Source organism: Garra rufa, chromosome 6 (assembly GCF_049309525.1).
Source record: "Garra rufa chromosome 6, GarRuf1.0, whole genome shotgun sequence".
Lineage (NCBI taxonomy): Eukaryota > Metazoa > Chordata > Actinopteri > Cypriniformes > Cyprinidae > Garra > Garra rufa.
This window is the reverse complement of record NC_133366.1, coordinates 6293800-6310079: the sequence shown is the minus strand read 5'-3', so window position 1 is coordinate 6310079 and position 16280 is coordinate 6293800. Positions and strand designations below refer to the sequence as shown.

The 16280-nt window shown below is 43.3% G+C and overlaps 1 protein-coding gene across 1 annotated transcript; it reads right to left on the bottom strand.

Annotated features, from left to right (window-relative positions):
* LOC141336788 (NXPE family member 3-like) lies at positions 1 to 15904 on the bottom strand. Its single transcript, XM_073842514.1, has 8 exons — positions 15868 to 15904; positions 15704 to 15765; positions 6108 to 6461; positions 5510 to 5922; positions 5361 to 5431; positions 4633 to 4836; positions 3892 to 4235; positions 1 to 274 (listed from the first exon to the last, which is right to left on the bottom strand). The coding sequence occupies exons 1-8, from the start codon at positions 15902 to 15904 to the stop codon at positions 77 to 79; spliced, it is 1683 nt and encodes a 560-aa protein (XP_073698615.1). The 3' UTR covers positions 1 to 76.
* Between the last annotated feature and the right edge of the window lie 376 nt (positions 15905 to 16280).

Below are 16280 nucleotides of genomic sequence, written 5' to 3'. Positions count from 1 at the left end.
TACCAGAGAGTTAGCCTTCCCCTAACCAGGTTAGTTTACAAATTTCTGAAAGAAACCTAATCGACTTTAACAGGCCTCAGCTAGGACAGACATATGAGAGAAACATGTCGATTTCATTAGCAATGATAACAGGTCCTGGGTGAATGTTTTCAACTAGATAATGACAGGAAGTCATCTGCCAGACATCGAAAAAGATGACTCCATCAATATCGTTAAACATCTCCCGCATCACTGTGTTCAACTGCAATGTGTGCCAATCACTTAGAAAAATATCCTGGGAAAAAAAGAACAGAATTAGAAAGAGTTTTATTTCCAAGTGTGCTTGCACAAACAATTATATACCTCTTCTACCATAAAAAGTAATGATCGTTAACTATCCATCTAGTAGAAATAAAGGAATAGTTTGCACAAAAAATTATCTGTTTTTATCTCCGTGGAAGGCTTACATTTATATCAGTTCAATGGGAATAAAACCTATGAATTGGCCTTGTGAGCACCATGTGTTTCTAGACTTTCAGTGTTGGGGATAACACATTACAAGTAATATGAGATATGTAATCAGATTACGTTTTTCAAGTAACTAGTGAGGCAACTTTTTCAAATAAGTAACGCAAGTTGCATCTTCAGCCCGGGGCTTGATAATTTCACTTTTAGAGAGAAAGGTTCCTAGAATGTTGCGCTTTTTGTTATTAAAAACAAATAAGCAAGTAGGATTGAAAGAGAACGTCTCAGGTTACGTATGTAACCCTAGTTCCCTGAAGGGAACGAGACGCTGCGTCGAAACGCTTTGGGAACGCCTACAGCGTGACCACGCTCTGAATCACGTGTGTAATCAGCCCAATGGAATCGCGAAACGTCACGTACGTGATGACGTCACCGACCAGGAAGCTTAAAAGCACGTACGGTGAGAGCGCTGCTAGCTTTCTGGAAACAGCAAGCGCCGCAGGGATGCCGGAAGTATGGCCTCGAGACGCAGCGTCTCGTTCCCATCAGGGAACTAGGGTTACATACGTAACCTGAGACGTTCCCTTCCAGGAACTTACGCTGCGTCGAAACGCTTTGGGAACGAGTATACCCACGCCGACAAACTGAGGATATCCCTGCCGAGTTAGGGCGAGAGGACGAAAGAGCCAGGAGTGGCAGGAAGATCTAAACCATAGAATCTGGTGAACGTAATGGGCGTGGACCAACCCGCAGTGTTGCAAATATCCTGAATCGAAAGGCCCGAAAGAAGGGCTTTAGAGGCAGACATACTACGGGTCGAATGAGCCTTGACTCCCAAAGGTGAAGGGAGACCAGAGGACTCATACGAAAGGGAAATGGCATCCACGATCCACCGGCTTATGGAAGGCTTGGCTGCCAGGAGTTGGTCAGCCTTCCTCCACAGGGCAGTTCTGTGGACGTATGTGTCCAGTGCTCGGACATACACAGTTAAGCTTCTGCTGGCCGGGTTCCCGAAAGGGAGGAGGATGAAACGCCTGCAGTACAACAGGCCGTGGTGCAACGGTGGGGACCTTAAGGAGGTATCCCACTCTGGGATACAGAAAAGCTTTGGCCATGCCAGGCGCAAATTCAAGAAAAGAGGGAGCCACTGAGAGGGCTTAAAGGTCCCCAACCCTCTTAAGAGATGTGATGGGTAGCAACAGGGAAGTCTTAAGAGTAAGAAGACGATCCGGGATATCTTCCAGAGGTTCAAAGGGAGGCTTGGAAAGAGCCTCAAGCACCACAGCCAAGTCCCACGTGGGGACGCGAGAGCGTACTGGAGGCCTCAACCTCAGCGCACAGCGGAAGAAGCGAGTAACTAGAGGGTGTCTTCCCACAGACAGGCCACCAAGAGGGGCGTGGTAAGCAGCTATGGCCACCACGTAGACCTTCAAGGTGGAGTGGGTCAACCCGGCGGAAAGACGGGCCCGGAAGAACTCCAGGACTGTACCAACTGGGCAGTTAACTGTGTCAAACTGGCGGTCTCCGCACCAAGAACTTCAAGAAGTCTCAACTTCAAGGCGTACAGTTTCCTCGTGGAGGGAGCTCTGGACTGGAGGATGGTCTCAACAACCTCGGTTGAATATGACCCCCCCGCCTGTGAGAGGAGATCCCTCCTGACAGGAATCTCCCAGGGGGAGCCGTCTAGTAGGGAAATCAGGTCCGAGAACCACACTCGGCCCCGCCAGAGCGGGGCGACTAGCAAAAGTCGGATCCCGTCCCGGCGCACTCTCGCCAGAACTCCCGGGAGCAGAGCAATCGGGGGGAAGGCGTACAGACGCAGCCTCGGCCACGTCTGTACCATAGCGTCCAGCCCAAGAGAAGCTGGATGATGCTGGGAAAACCACAGGGGACATTGCGTGTTTTCTTGTGTCGCGAAGAGGTCCACCTGAGCTTCCCCGAAAAATCTTCCAGATCTGCTTCACCACGGAGGGAAGAATGACCCTCAGATCGGTCTTGGGGGACCCGACTTAGAGCCTCCTGGTGCCTGTCGACGACAGAATCGACTGCGTCGCCAAACAGGCCCGAAGACACGACAGGGGCGTCCAGGAGGAAGACCTTGTCCTTTTCTTTAATACTGGACGAGGTCAACCATAGGTGCCTCTCCGCAGCCACCAACGCTGCTATGGACCTGCCGAAAGCGCGGGCGGTCTCTTTGGTGGCGTGGAGAGAAAGATCAGCGGTCCTCTGGAGCTCCGCGATATCGTCAGGCCGAGCCCCTTCGCCCTCATCCAACTCCTTGAGCAGGTCGGCTTGGTATGCCTGTAACACCGCCATGGTGTGCGGACACGCACCAGCTTGACCTACCGCCGCATAGCCTTTGCCCAGCAGAGCTGAGGTGGTTTTTAGAGCTCTGGAGGGCAACGCTGGAGCCTTCAACGACGATGCCGCTTCGGGGGACAGATAGCTCGCAAGCGTCTGCTCAACCCGGGGCATCGTCGTGTAAGCGCGCTCTGACAGCCCAGCCACGTTGGAATACAGTGCAGCGGAGGGGCTGTAGAGCCGCGCAGAAAAAGGTTTTCCCCAGAACCTTGACACCTTGGTGTGAAGGTCCGGGAAAAATGGAAGGCTCCTGCGTGAAGGTGGTGGCCGAGACCGCCGGAAGCGCTCGTCCAACTTGCTTCGCTGCGGTTCAGCCCGTCTCTCGGCCGGCAACTCTAGATTTAATGTGGCTACGGCACGAGTGACCACCTCCAAAAGCTCCTCGTACTGGGGAGAGTGAGGGGGTGAATCCTCACCGACGCCCTCTACATCAACCTCCTCGGAGGAAGATAAGAGGAGCGCCGCGCCCTCTCCCCAGGGGGGGAAAACCCAGAGAGTGGGCGATGGATCTAACAGGTGAGGCTGGAGATAGGGACTCGCCTGTTTTCAAGCCCGCTGTTAGATCCACTTGCGAGCCCCACGAGTGCAGCCTCGGCGGAAGCGGGGCCAGACCCGCGAGGGACGCTGGTGAAAGCCCCGTCCTCGAAGAGGGCTTTCCGGGAGCGGAGCACACGCAACGGCATGCGCTCACACTGCACGCAACCAGCCCCCTCGAGGGCTGATGCGGCCTATGATGCTGCTGCTTATACAGTTCACCCTTCTTGGACATTATACACAGACAGACAATCTCTCTCAAATAAAAGGTGTGCAAACTGGCACGAAAAACAGAGAGACAGACATAGAGCGCTTGCTGAATGGCAGAAAGCTAGCGCTGCTCTCACCGTACGTGCTTTTAAGCTTCCTGGTCGGTGACGTCATCACGTACGTGACGTCTCGCGATTTCATTGGGCTGATTACACACGTTGCATCTTCAGCCCGAGGTTTGTTAGTTTCACTTCTAGAGAGAAAGGTTTCTAAAAATTAATGTCGCGCCTTTTGTTATTAAAAACAAATAAGCAAGTAGGATTGGAAAGAGAACAAGTGTACCTTCATTCCTGCAGTGTTTCCAGACTTGATGACGACGGTGGTATCTGGAGCACGACTCAGCAGTGCAATAACAGACTGGCGTATCTTGGCCACTTGAAACACGTAAAATGTTATTGGGTGAAAAGCCAGGTGAGCACAGTATGTGAAGACGATGACTGCATGAGGCCCACCGGCTATTTCATCAATTTCATTGCTGATGTAATGCAGTTCAGTAATAGGCGTAACTCTACCAAATCGCAGAGGAACACCGTGTGGCCTCCAGTGAATAATGATATTATTTTTCAACTCCACAGCCATCAGGGGGCCATTTTTAGAATCAGTGTGGAGGTACATTCTTTTTATGCCTAATAAAGATACATGAAACTAATATTACAATTATAGCTTTAGAAAGTTGTACAGCTTTGAAACAACAAAAGTGTAAGTAATCATGAGCAAACTGATTTATACACAGGTCTCAATGTCATTGCATAAGAGACAACATATTAAACCATGCATCTCCGAACAAGATCTGCATGGTGCACCAACTTCACCTTTTTAAACCATTTTGTAACAACATTTTGCAAGTTTGACTGAAGAGTGCAACCATTTTTTATATTTTTGTCAAATGCCAAAATATCACATCACATTTGCATTAAGTGCCCATATCCTTTGCAGGACCTCTTAGTTCCTTGTTTAATTTATATTATACATTCATGCTTTAAAGTGTTAAATTAAATTTACATTAATTAAAGTTATACTTGCCCGGCACTTTTCTTTCAAAGTACTCAAACCACTGCCTTGTGGTGGAGTCTCCCATTATGTATACAATCTTGTTTTTAAGACAATTCCCCATTTGTGCAGGACTAAACTGTCGAGTGTTGCATACAAAAGACTTCCAGACATCTTTCGCATAAAATCCTGCAGGAACCGGTGTTCTCAGACCAGACCTGCATTTCTCCACTGTGCCTAAACAAAGAAACATGCACATTAAATGTTTTATAGCTATGTGAATTCTTTTGAAACTACATTTGATTTCAGATGATATCTGTCGTCTGATATGTGGTCCATGTATGTTTTGACCATTTCCTTTTTTGCGACTGCTAGAGGACGCAGAAAATGTCTCAGGTTACGCATGTAACCACGATTCTCTGAGAAAAGAGCAAGACACTGTGTCCTCTTTTCTTGTCATGCCTCAGACGCAAGCTTCAGACAAAGAAGTGGATGACATGTCTTTTATTCTGCGGTAGCGCTAGTAGTGACGTCATAGGCTGTTGCCGGCCAGTTATTATTGTGTTTAGACATTTGCTTCAGACATTGGTCACACTGAAAGCTAGGAAACAATTTATTGTTTCCTTCTCAGGAAACCTTGGTTTTGTGCGTAACCTGCGATGTTTTCCATAAAAAAAGAGCCATTATTTTATTTATCCTTTCTTTTTTCTAAACAGGAAATGAGATGGTCAAAATGTACATGCCCCATTATGTAAACATACCAATGGCTGCAGTGCTGGAAAGGACATTTATGATTTTTTTGTCTCCACTAATAGCAACATTTGTTAATTTTCTGTGGAGAGAAAAAACTAAAATTGTTTGTTTGTTTTACAATTCTACAATTATTCTGAAATTTATTTTGAATCATTACTTTGCAAAAAGCTGCTGCTCAAAAAGATTTAATGGGCTTTCCAAACGTCCGCTTGAGTGATGAACCAATTTGTCACAGGAAAGTGTCTTCGGTTTTTCACACTGCCACACCGTCCCTGTTTTTATATCCTTATACTCACAGCAGCAGTCACCTTTCTTCCAGCTTCCATCTGGACCCCACTTAAGATTACATTCTACTACTTCACTGATTCTGGTTTTACTGGGTCCTGATCCAAAGTGGCCATTAAAGTGGGTGCGTGGGAATGAGGAATCCCAGTATTTTTTAATAATCTGCACAACCTCACTGGAGTGCTCAAGACGCACAAAAACGTGTGCCTGACCTTCCCAGGGCAGAAGGAAAGCAACAGAGTAAGTCCCATTACGATGATCCACAACCTCCCCGAACACACTCGCCTTCAAGAACAACAGGAAAGAATATGTTTAGTGCAGAAAACTGCAGAAGTCTGTTCATAAAGAACGTTTTAAAGCTTTTAAACTTAAACATCATATGTACTTTTGTGTAAATAAATCAACAATTATCACGTTAACCTTAACTTGCACTTGCACTTTAATAATAATATATATTAAATTAAACACACTTTTAGCTCTGAATTGAAAAGTTTTGCTTTGAAAAAATCTCCTCCATATCTTTTCAGGTTCTTGTTGTGGTCTCTGGCTGTGATAGTAACAGAGATCTTTTCTCCCACTTTGTAACTCTCTTTGAGTCCCACAATAGAGAAAGATGAGTGGACTGGACTTGTGCTTTGATTCAGATAACTGTTTTGATCTGGAATAGGCCAGTCAATAGCCTTCTGTAGACTGTCCCACTCCTCATCACTGATTCCCATGTCAGACACAGATATTATGGATGAACTGTTATTTCGAAGAACTGATTTAGGTCTGGGGGGCTGAAATGGTTTGATGTAGGTCCCACCATTTATTGTCCATAGAGCCTGAGAGAGGACCAGAATATCAGTCACACAAAATTCCATTCATTTCTACATGCAAATGGTTAATGTTCATTGTAGGTAGGGGAGCGCGGGGCACAACCTAACACTTTTTGAATTTGCAAGATATATATATATATATACAGTAGTCAACATTCGAAGTGGATCAAAACCTTTCATCAAATTTGTCCTAAAACCAAAAAGAATACCCGTTCTTATCTTAGGACAACTTTTGATTAACTTTTTTGATCCACTTCGAATGTTGACTACTGTATATATATATATATATAGTGTGAAAGAAAAATTCATTTATACCCTTTCTGTGTGATTTTAGAAGCATATACTTTTTCTTTAAATAGAGACACCCAGAAAGCAAAGAGACATAAAAGGTAAAGAATGTCATCTAGATGAGGGGAAGCAGCTGGGGAAGCAAATGGGCACCTTTGGTGACCCAAAAGGTCTCTTAGAAGGTTTTCTATAGGTTGACTAATATGCTAAAAAAGGAGTTTTCTTTGGTCCCTGGGGGATAGGGAGTTACAGGCTGTTTTAAGAAATAACCTTGAGGACTAGGGAAGGGATATAAAAGTGGAGGAGGCCCTCCCTTCTTTGTCACATTCTGCAGCAACCTGTGTTCCTGTATGACTGTCTGACCTTCTTTGCAAAGAATAAATCCTTATAAAAGACAATTGATTGAGTTTGTCTCTTATGCGATGAGAGTCGTTTGATTTCTGCCACGACAATTTGGCGTCAGAAGTGAGGATTTCCTTGGATGTGCCTTTTGGACCCGAGAGCGGACGGTGATTGATCATCCTGGACTTAGAAGTCGCAGCCCTACCCCGAATAAATTCAGGGACGAGGGGCCGCCCGCCAGGGCCCAAGAGGGACACCACTGGAAACAACAAAACGAACCCGAGTGGCATCAGAACTCTCCGGTAAGAGACTGATTTAAATGGTTTAGAAACATTTTGGGGTTTTAAAAGTGTTTTGAGAAAATTTTGGGTACTGAATTATAATTGGAATTGAGACAAACCATAGTGGCTGGTCTGACTCTGTGGGTAGCGTGATGGGGCATCACGCGTGATTTGAGGCAAATCACAAAACGACAGCACAGATAATACAGGAAAATTGAAAAAGAAAATTGTGTGGGGAAAGCAAGCGTGATTAAGGTTTCACTAAGAAATTGAAATCAGCAGATTGGGAGATTTCAGAGATCGAAATCACGTAAGCAAGTACGACACAAGGAGTAAGTTTCAAGTGGGGTGTTAGGCTGTGTGGGGTCATTATTAATCGGAGCGGAGGCCGCTTCGCCCTCCCGACTAGGGGTTAGGAGTCGGAACTGTTAGAGACGTCTAACAGATTATTTAAGGCGCCGGGGTACCCAGGGGAAAGAGAGTCACTATGGGGAAATCTCAGAGTAAATTTGATAAATATGATACACCGGTGTTTGATCAAATGAGAAAATTGTATGGCCAAAAATGCATGAAAGATATAGGAAAGTTGGATGAATATTATGATGTCCCAGAGGAGGGAACGTTTAGTGTTAAGAGATTAGGAGTGGTAAAGGAGTCGATTGAAGAGGGTAGCAGTAAAGCACAGAAAGGATGCTGTGCGAAACATGTTTGTCGGAATTGTGAACAGACAGTGAATTGTTGGATAAGGGAGGCAGATAGAAGAGAGAGGAAAATGATACAGAAAGAGTTGGGAGAGAACAGGATAAAAAAGGAAAATAATAAGGGATGTGAGGGAGAAGTGATTGCAAAGTGTGAACTTTTGAACATGTGTGATGCCTTCGCTTCTCCACAAATGATATCACCACATGAACCTACTAACAAGTGTAATGTCTCTGTGTTTTCACATGCACCGCCGTATCATCACTATCCCGTGGCTGAGCTGCAAGCCCTGAAAGTGGACCCCGATCTCGACTGCTCTCCACCGAAAAGACCAACATCATCACTAACGAGACCAACATCACCACAACAACAGGTGAAAGCCGCAGGGGGCCAAAAAGAGGAAGAAGAAGACCCCGAAACGATTCCTGAGACCCCCAACAGTGAAATTAAAGAGGAGAAGGCACGCAGACTCCCCCCAACAAAACAAAAGAAAGACAAGAACCGCCTTAAGAGAAGAAATGGTGAGCAAAACAGCATTTCCAGCACGTGTGGGCACAGCAAGGAGTGGCAACTGTTGCCAGAGCAGAAAAGAATCTGTTCAAGACTATTATCATCGATTGTGCGAGACTTTCAACAAACACAGCGGCTTGAAAGAGCCCGACGAGAGAGGAAATCAACCTGAAACCTGGGAGTGTCATCTGCGAAGCTGGTTTCTGAGTGGACTGAAACCTGAAATTGCACGAGCAATGAAATCCAGCTACATCGAGTGGAAGAATGGGCGGCTGTCTGCTATTTTAGCGCACGCTTTGCATACCGAAGAACAACAAACGGTGAAGGCGAAAAGGGTTGAAGCAAGGACTGATAAAGAACTACAGCTGGCCATGGTGCAGGCTGTAAACGCAACCTGGGGGTTATTCTGCTGCCCGATATCAACAGACAAGAGGGGGAAGAGGAAAAGGACGGGGTGTAAGACCCCTGAGCTGGACTGGAAGAAACCCAGGACTGCGTACCCGCAAGTTTTGTGGGGGTACTGATTTTGACTTCAGACGATGTACCAAATGCAGACTGTGTGAGAAAGATGGTCACTGGGCCCCGAGAATGCCCTGAGTACCAGCAGAATCAAGCGGACTGAAGTGAGAAAAACGGAGAGCAGGGAGGAGGGGTCCCGGGTGAACAGCCAACAGCTACAGTGCAGGGAAGTGAACATTCTTTTTAACCACACACACAGACACATACACTGATGTAAATACTGCTCTCTGCAATGAAGAAAAGCTTGCGTTTACACACATTCTGATACAAACACTGCTGTAAGCAATGAAGAAAAGCTTGCATTTCTTTGTGTGTTTTTGATTTGAGTAATGAAATTACTGATAAATGTGTAACAAAGAATGAAAGTGAAGAATTTAAAATAAGTTTTAAAAGTTCCACAATACCCATGCTGGTAGAGGGGGTTTTAGTTGAATCTCTAGCAGATTCTGGGGCATACAGATTTTTTTTAGACCATGTGATCTGCAATGTCAACCGTCATTAACTAATAAATTAAATGAGTACATTTCTGAAGTAGGGCACAAGATTTTTATTTTTATTTTTTGAAAGATTCACGGCACCCTAAAAAAAGAGGGGGGCTGAGTGTTAAAACAATCATTTTCTAATTTACTGGCATGCCCTGTACCCCTTATGGGTCGAGATTACTAAAATTTAAAACTAAATTTGATGCTTGTCACTGACTCCTGGGGTGTCAGAGTGACAGAGCAGGAGGAGAAATCGTGCAGTCTGCAAGATAAGACCCGGTGGGCTTAGAGGGTGTGTGAATTGGCTAAGAATTGAACAGAGCCATTCAATGCACAAATTATGCTGTTTGACAAATTACATTGCACATCACATGTCATAATGGGAAAAATAGACTACCAATAGGAGAAAGATTGGTTTAGAGGAGAGGTAGGAAAACTTTGAGCAGTAAAAAGATATTTTAGACAGAAAAGGTGTGTGCGGTTTCAATTAGCCTGACAGAAAAAAAAACAAAAAAAAAACAAATTGAATTTTTAGCTGATTCAGGGGCTACAAGATCAACCGTGCGGCTATGTGACTTACCATGTGTACCAGAGCTAACAGATCAATTTTCTGGGTCTCTCTGTGCGTCAGGACGTACAATGTCTGAGAGATTTACAGAACCATTAATTTGCGAAACAGAAACAGGAAGGGTGCTAAAACATGCATTCTTGCTTTCAAAAACTTGTCCCGTACCCATTTTAGGACGAGATCTGATGTGCAAACTGAATTTGAGGCTCATTGCTGAATCTCACGGGTGGTGTCAGATGTGTAAAAAGAGATGAGCAATGGAGCTGTTTGCACGAAGAGTCTCAATGGGCTTACGAATGGCACATCATAAATCTTGATTGGGCTACAATGATGTGCGAAAAAGCTAGGGAATGTGTAACATGCTCTGAGGCAGAAATAATGGCACCTGATGATTTGCATTGTACGTCACATGTCGTAGTGGAAAGGGATGAAAACTACGAAAAAGATTGGTTTGAGCAGACTTGTGCAGAGACTCTGAGTTTTGACAAAATGTTTTGGCGAAAGGATGTGTGTGCGTTGGCAGCATGCCTTTCAGAGGCGCAGTCTAAACAATGCAGAGCAGAGCAGACAGTTCCACATTTGTCGTTAGCGAAGGCTAAAGGACAGGCTTGGGCAGAGGTTGGTTTGTTTATAAAACAATGTGTCGATAGTTTAGACTGGAGAGAAATAGACTCAGGATTGAAACACAGTGAGACTTTGAAAGCATTTATGATGACAGTTGAATGCAAAATTGAGGTTGAAAGAATTATAATACCAATTCTAAATGACAAAACTGACTGGGAGAATCAGTGCATGGTAAATGTTTACACCTCAGATATGCACCCTGCTTTGGCAGAGGTGCCTTCTAAATTCTGGGCAAAACACAAATATGATGTGGGCTTGATTAAGGGATGTAAACCGGTTGTGATCACTCCAAAATCTGATTACAGACCGTGTCAACACCAGTACCTCCTGAAACAGAGGCGATACTGGGAATAAAACCAGTGTTTGAGGCACTATTGAAAAAAGGTGTAATAATGCTATGTAATGATTTTTCCTGTGAAAAAAGTGGCGCTTTGTCCACGATTTAAAAGTAAAAGCAGTAAACGCAGCTGTCAGAAAAAGAGCTCCATTAGTGCCAAATCTATATGCATTTTTGTTGCAAAATTTCACAAGATGTGACTTTCTACTCAGTGGTAGACTTGCCTGGAACCTCTGACCCTGACAGCTGGAACTGCTGTATTTCAATATGTAACACACTATCAAAAGCTAGTTTTTAAACCAAAAGTTTACATTTTTAAGACATGTCATACACCCAACAGCAAATCCCTGTCTGAGAATAAAAAAACAAACAAATGTTGTCATTTTTGGGAGTGTGTTCGTATTGCAGAACATTCATCCCCAACTATGTGATTATTGAACAGCCCCTGTGAGCCCTAACTCTAGGGAAGGGGTTGAGATCATGCAACAACATTGAAGGGCCAGAGAAGGCGGCCGAGGCATTCATGAACAAAGTTTCAGCTGTCTCTGGCGCCAACTTTGGACCTACAGGTACCAACTAATTCTTTTTGTTCAAATGGTGAATGAGAAAAATGGGTTTATGACTTCTGTTTTCTTGCAGTATCATGGAGACAGACTGTGACCTGTGGCCTATTTTTTCAATCAAGCTAGAACCAGTAGTAGCAGGCCTGCCTTGCTGTCTGAGGGCAGTGGCATCTGCTGAGAAGGCCTTGATGATGTCTAGAGATTTCATAGGATATTATGACCTGATATTGATTGTCTGGCACACAGTGTCCATGATTCTGCACGAGCAGAAAACATTGCATTTATTGACGGCTCGTTGGTTGCGATACCATACTATCTTGCTCGATATTTCGAAAATAGCGTTAAACGTTGCACAACCTTGAATCCTGCCACCCTCCTTCACACAGAGGAGGATGGAAAGGAACAACCGTTGTCTGACTGTGTTTGATCAAGTGAGTATGCTACGTCCAGATCTTTCAGATGTACCACTTGAAAACACAAAATGTCCTCTTTGTGGATGGTTCGGCGTTCAGAGATCCACAAACAGGTCAGAACAAAGTTGGCTATTCTGTGACGATGAGTTTGAAATTGTGACATTTGGCTCGTTGCCATAAAACTATTCAGCACAAGCAGCAGAGCTTGTGACTGTAACAGAGGCGTGAAAACTCAGGACGAATAAGTGCGTTACGAGGTATACAAACTCGCGTTACGATTTTTTAGTTTTTTTTTCAAGATTTTGGAGCACTGTGGAAACAGAGCATTTTTAAAATTCAGATGGGCGCCCAATAATTCATGCTCCCCTTTTTGGCAGCTTCATTAGAAGCAATTTTGCTGCCTGACAAGATAGCCATTTGTAAATGTGCAGCACACACAAATAACAAAGATTTAGTATCCACAGGAAACGTCAGAGCGAACGCGACAGCGAAGGTCGCTGTGGCTAAATAGCCAAAGAAACAGAATGTACTTTGTTATCTGAAAATAACGATGATACTTTCTTCTTGTTTACAGAACATGCAGACTTTTGCTTTAGGGACAGAGAGAAACCTGTGGAGGAAGTCTGGCTGGACGTTGTTTGGGAAAGCTGTGATGGCAAGCCTTGTTTACCCCGACACTTCTTTCCTCACTATGCAAAAATGATGCATGGGTTGGACCAAGCATCAGAAGGGGGAATGGTAGCACAGATGAAAGAATTGTGCACAATGAAAGAATTGTGGTCACAAAGGGGTTAACAAAATTTTGTGAAAATTTTTTGTAAAAGATGTGTAATTTGGAACAAACATAATGTGGCAAAAGGGATAAAAATGTCCCGAGCATCTCAGCCACCACCAGCAGACTCATTTGGTGATGGTTTTCATTAAATTGACCCCATGTGGGGGGGAAAGTACTGCTTGGTGATGATTGACATGTGGTCCAAATAGGTGGAAGTTTTTCCAGTCTCGAAACAGGCAGCAGCAGCAGCAGCAGCAGTAGAAAAGGCTGTGTTGACTGAAATAGTCCCGGGATGGAAAAACCCTTGGAAAATTAGCTCAGACAATGCCACACATTTTGTTAATGAGTCAATAAAACAAATTGGTCAAATTTGTGAGGAAACTGGACTTACATGGGTTAAGGTGCTTCCCATTGTTCTTGTATACAAGAATGAGGAAAAGATCTAGGGTAAACCTGAGCCCATACAAAATTCTCTTTGGTAGACCACTGTTTATGGGAATAGAAGGGGGCAAACAACAGCTGCCATCAACAGGATCATGTGAGCATGACATGTTAGGTTGTTGCAAAGAAATGTCTTCTCTGTTGTCTAAATGTCTGTGTACAGGTGAAAGCTGCTCAAGGAAAGGTTGCTGAAAGTTCCTTGCACAACATCAAACCGGGTGATTTCGTGGGGGATGAGATCTGAGGAATGAGTAAAAGGTGGCTGGGCACATTCAATGTGTTCCTAACTACACACACAGCTGTGAAGGTAGCTGACGTGAGAGCCATGTGGATTCATGCCAGCCACTGTAAAAGGTCCCATCTACATCCTAGGAGGAGGAGCGGATGGAGTAAAGATTTGAGGCAGACTACAGCGACAACATTACAAATATTGTGGCGCAATTGAGAAGGGCCGTAAAAGAGCCCGAAAAAGCTGATTCCATACAAGCAGAATGGTGGACCAGCCTCGGGGGAGGTTGGGCCTACTGGTTGTGTAGCACTGTGTTACCAATGATAGCAGTGGGACTGTTGTTGCTGATGTGTTTACCATGTTTCTTGCAAATTGTATCCAGCTCAGTACAGAGACTGGTGAAGACAGGGGTTTCACTTCAAATGGTTAAGATGGATGTATTGACTGACAATGTGATTATGGGGACGTGGGAACCACCAATGGATAGGGATGATCAGTAATGATGAGGGCCATGACAGACGACAATTGACTTAAGGAGTTTTGAGTAAAAAGGTGGTTTTAAATGTGGTTTAATGATTAACCCAAATTTTCCTACTGATCTATCTTACCTTGTTTACGCTTGCATTTTAAAAAGGGTTATACCCACAAAAAAAAATGAGCGTGAAGCTTGGGTTCACAAATTTAAGAGAATGATCATTTATATGAAAGTCAGAGATGAAGAGTATAAATGTGATGTAATTACTTAAATTTGCTTAAAAGGGGTTGTAATTAAGGGAAAAATGTACACCTGATGATTTAAATATGTATTTTAACCTGAATGAAAGTAGTGATTAACAATGATGATAACAGTAGTGGGACTTACAGTGAAATGAATTGAGACAGGATGAAACGACGAAGGTTTTAAGCAGGTCATTTGTCCGTGTTACGAGACAATGCAACAAGACGAAGGGATTGACTGTCTTTATGTCTGTAACTGTAATGTGTGGCTTGCTTTTGAAAGGGGGGGGGAAAGACCCCCAAAACAAAAAGCCTTTGCGTATTTTTGAGTTTAGTAATGATGAAGTTTTTTTTGAGTTTCATATGTATGTAACATCTCTATTTAATATCTGAGAAGTGACTGAGGGTCTGACCCATGTCAGGAATGCAATAACAGTGCTTATTCGTTTAGCCCGGCTTCCAGAGAACAAATGAGAGGATGTGAGAATGATTGTTTATGATTTTTTGTACTAATATTAATAGATGATTTCAAGTATAATGAATTTTTTTAATTATTAGTTATCAATGAATGATAAAAAGGGGGAATTGTGAAAGAAAAATTCATTTATACCCTTTCTGTGTGATTTTAGAAGCATATACTTTTTCTTTAAATAGAGACACCCAGAAAGCAAAGAGACATAAAAGGTAAAGAATGTCATCTAGATGAGGGGAAGCAGCTGGGGAAGCAAATGGGCACCTTTGGTGACCCAAAAGGTCTCTTAGAAGGTTTTCTATAGGTTGACTAATATGCTAAAAAAGGAGTTTTCTTTGGTCCCTGGGGGATAGGGAGTTACAGGCTGTTTTAAGAAATAACCTTGAGGACTAGGGAAGGGATATAAAAGTGGAGGAGGCCCTCCCTTCTTTGTCACATTCTGCAGCAACCTGTGTTCCTGTATGACTGTCTGACCTTCTTTGCAAAGAATAAATCCTTATAAAAGACAATTGATTGAGTTTGTCTCTTATGCGATGAGAGTCGTTTGATTTCTGCCACGACAATAGTTACAACTACATATGTCTAACAAGAACAAATGTAGGCAAATGTATCTAGTCAAAATTATTGTGCTTTGTCTGTTTGACATACCCAGCGCTCATTTAGTGAAGTTTATGGAGACTGCAAAAGGTCAGGACAAGCCAGTGTGCTGAACGGAAATAATCGTGTGACTTTCTAACATTTAGCCCTAATAATAATAATAATGTAACTGTAAAAAAAAAAAAAAAACCTGAGCTGAGCTAGGCTGAGAAAAAAAAAAAAGATTTTATTTTAAAACTACAATTACAGCAGTTACACATTTGTACATACATTTAGATTTTAAATTTTGTAATTATGCCACACAGCTTTGTTGTCTTGTTAGGCAGAAATAAAACACTTTTTTTGTATTTGATCATTATTTCATCTGCTTTAAAATGTCTTACAAACTTACCAAACAGAATGATGTCCAAAGAAAACATGCCAGTAGTAATACATATTGTCGTAACCTGCAGACTGATAATACATGGGAATTATCAATTTCCAAATCCCTTTAAAACATGAAACCATTGACCCATAATATGACAAATGTAAAAATGTCTATAAACTCCTGATTACCTGGTGCATTCGATTTCTGTGTGGATGGCATGACCATGGCTAAGTCTGTTGTTCTCGTGTTTTATGTCAGCTTGTGAGTGAAGAACGTGACCGTACGGCTCTGAAAACGAGGCGTTCCCACAAAGTATATGAGAAGCAGTTAAACAAACACAGTTATGCTCAGTAATAGCACCACGGATATAGGACCAGGTGTGTAACATAAGTGTAAACATAATTATTCCTTTATTGCAAGGGAAAAAATATCACAAGAAACACTAACAAAAATATGTGGTGGAATATTGCACAAGGGAAGGGGTAGTTCTGTGAACTTATACACACCCCAAAAAATAAAATAAAATAAACAATGCTGTCACTGGGGCAGTTCCCTCGACATACCTTGGTACTTTATTTACCTGTAAAGAGAGTAGATTAGT

What these genes read in the sequence shown, in the direction of transcription:
- LOC141336788 (XM_073842514.1), bottom strand. Translation starts at nt 15,904, where the DNA reads ATGGTCATGCCATCCACACAGAAATCGAATGCACCAG. An exon ending in TTTGGACATCATTCTGTTTG is followed by an intron (nt 6,462 to 15,703) that starts GTAAGTTTGTAA and finishes GTCCTCTCTCAG; the next exon opens with GCTCTATGGACAATAAATGG. An exon ending in TTTTCAATTCAGAGCTAAAA is followed by an intron (nt 5,923 to 6,107) that starts GTGTGTTTAATT and finishes TTGTTCTTGAAG; the next exon opens with GCGAGTGTGTTCGGGGAGGT.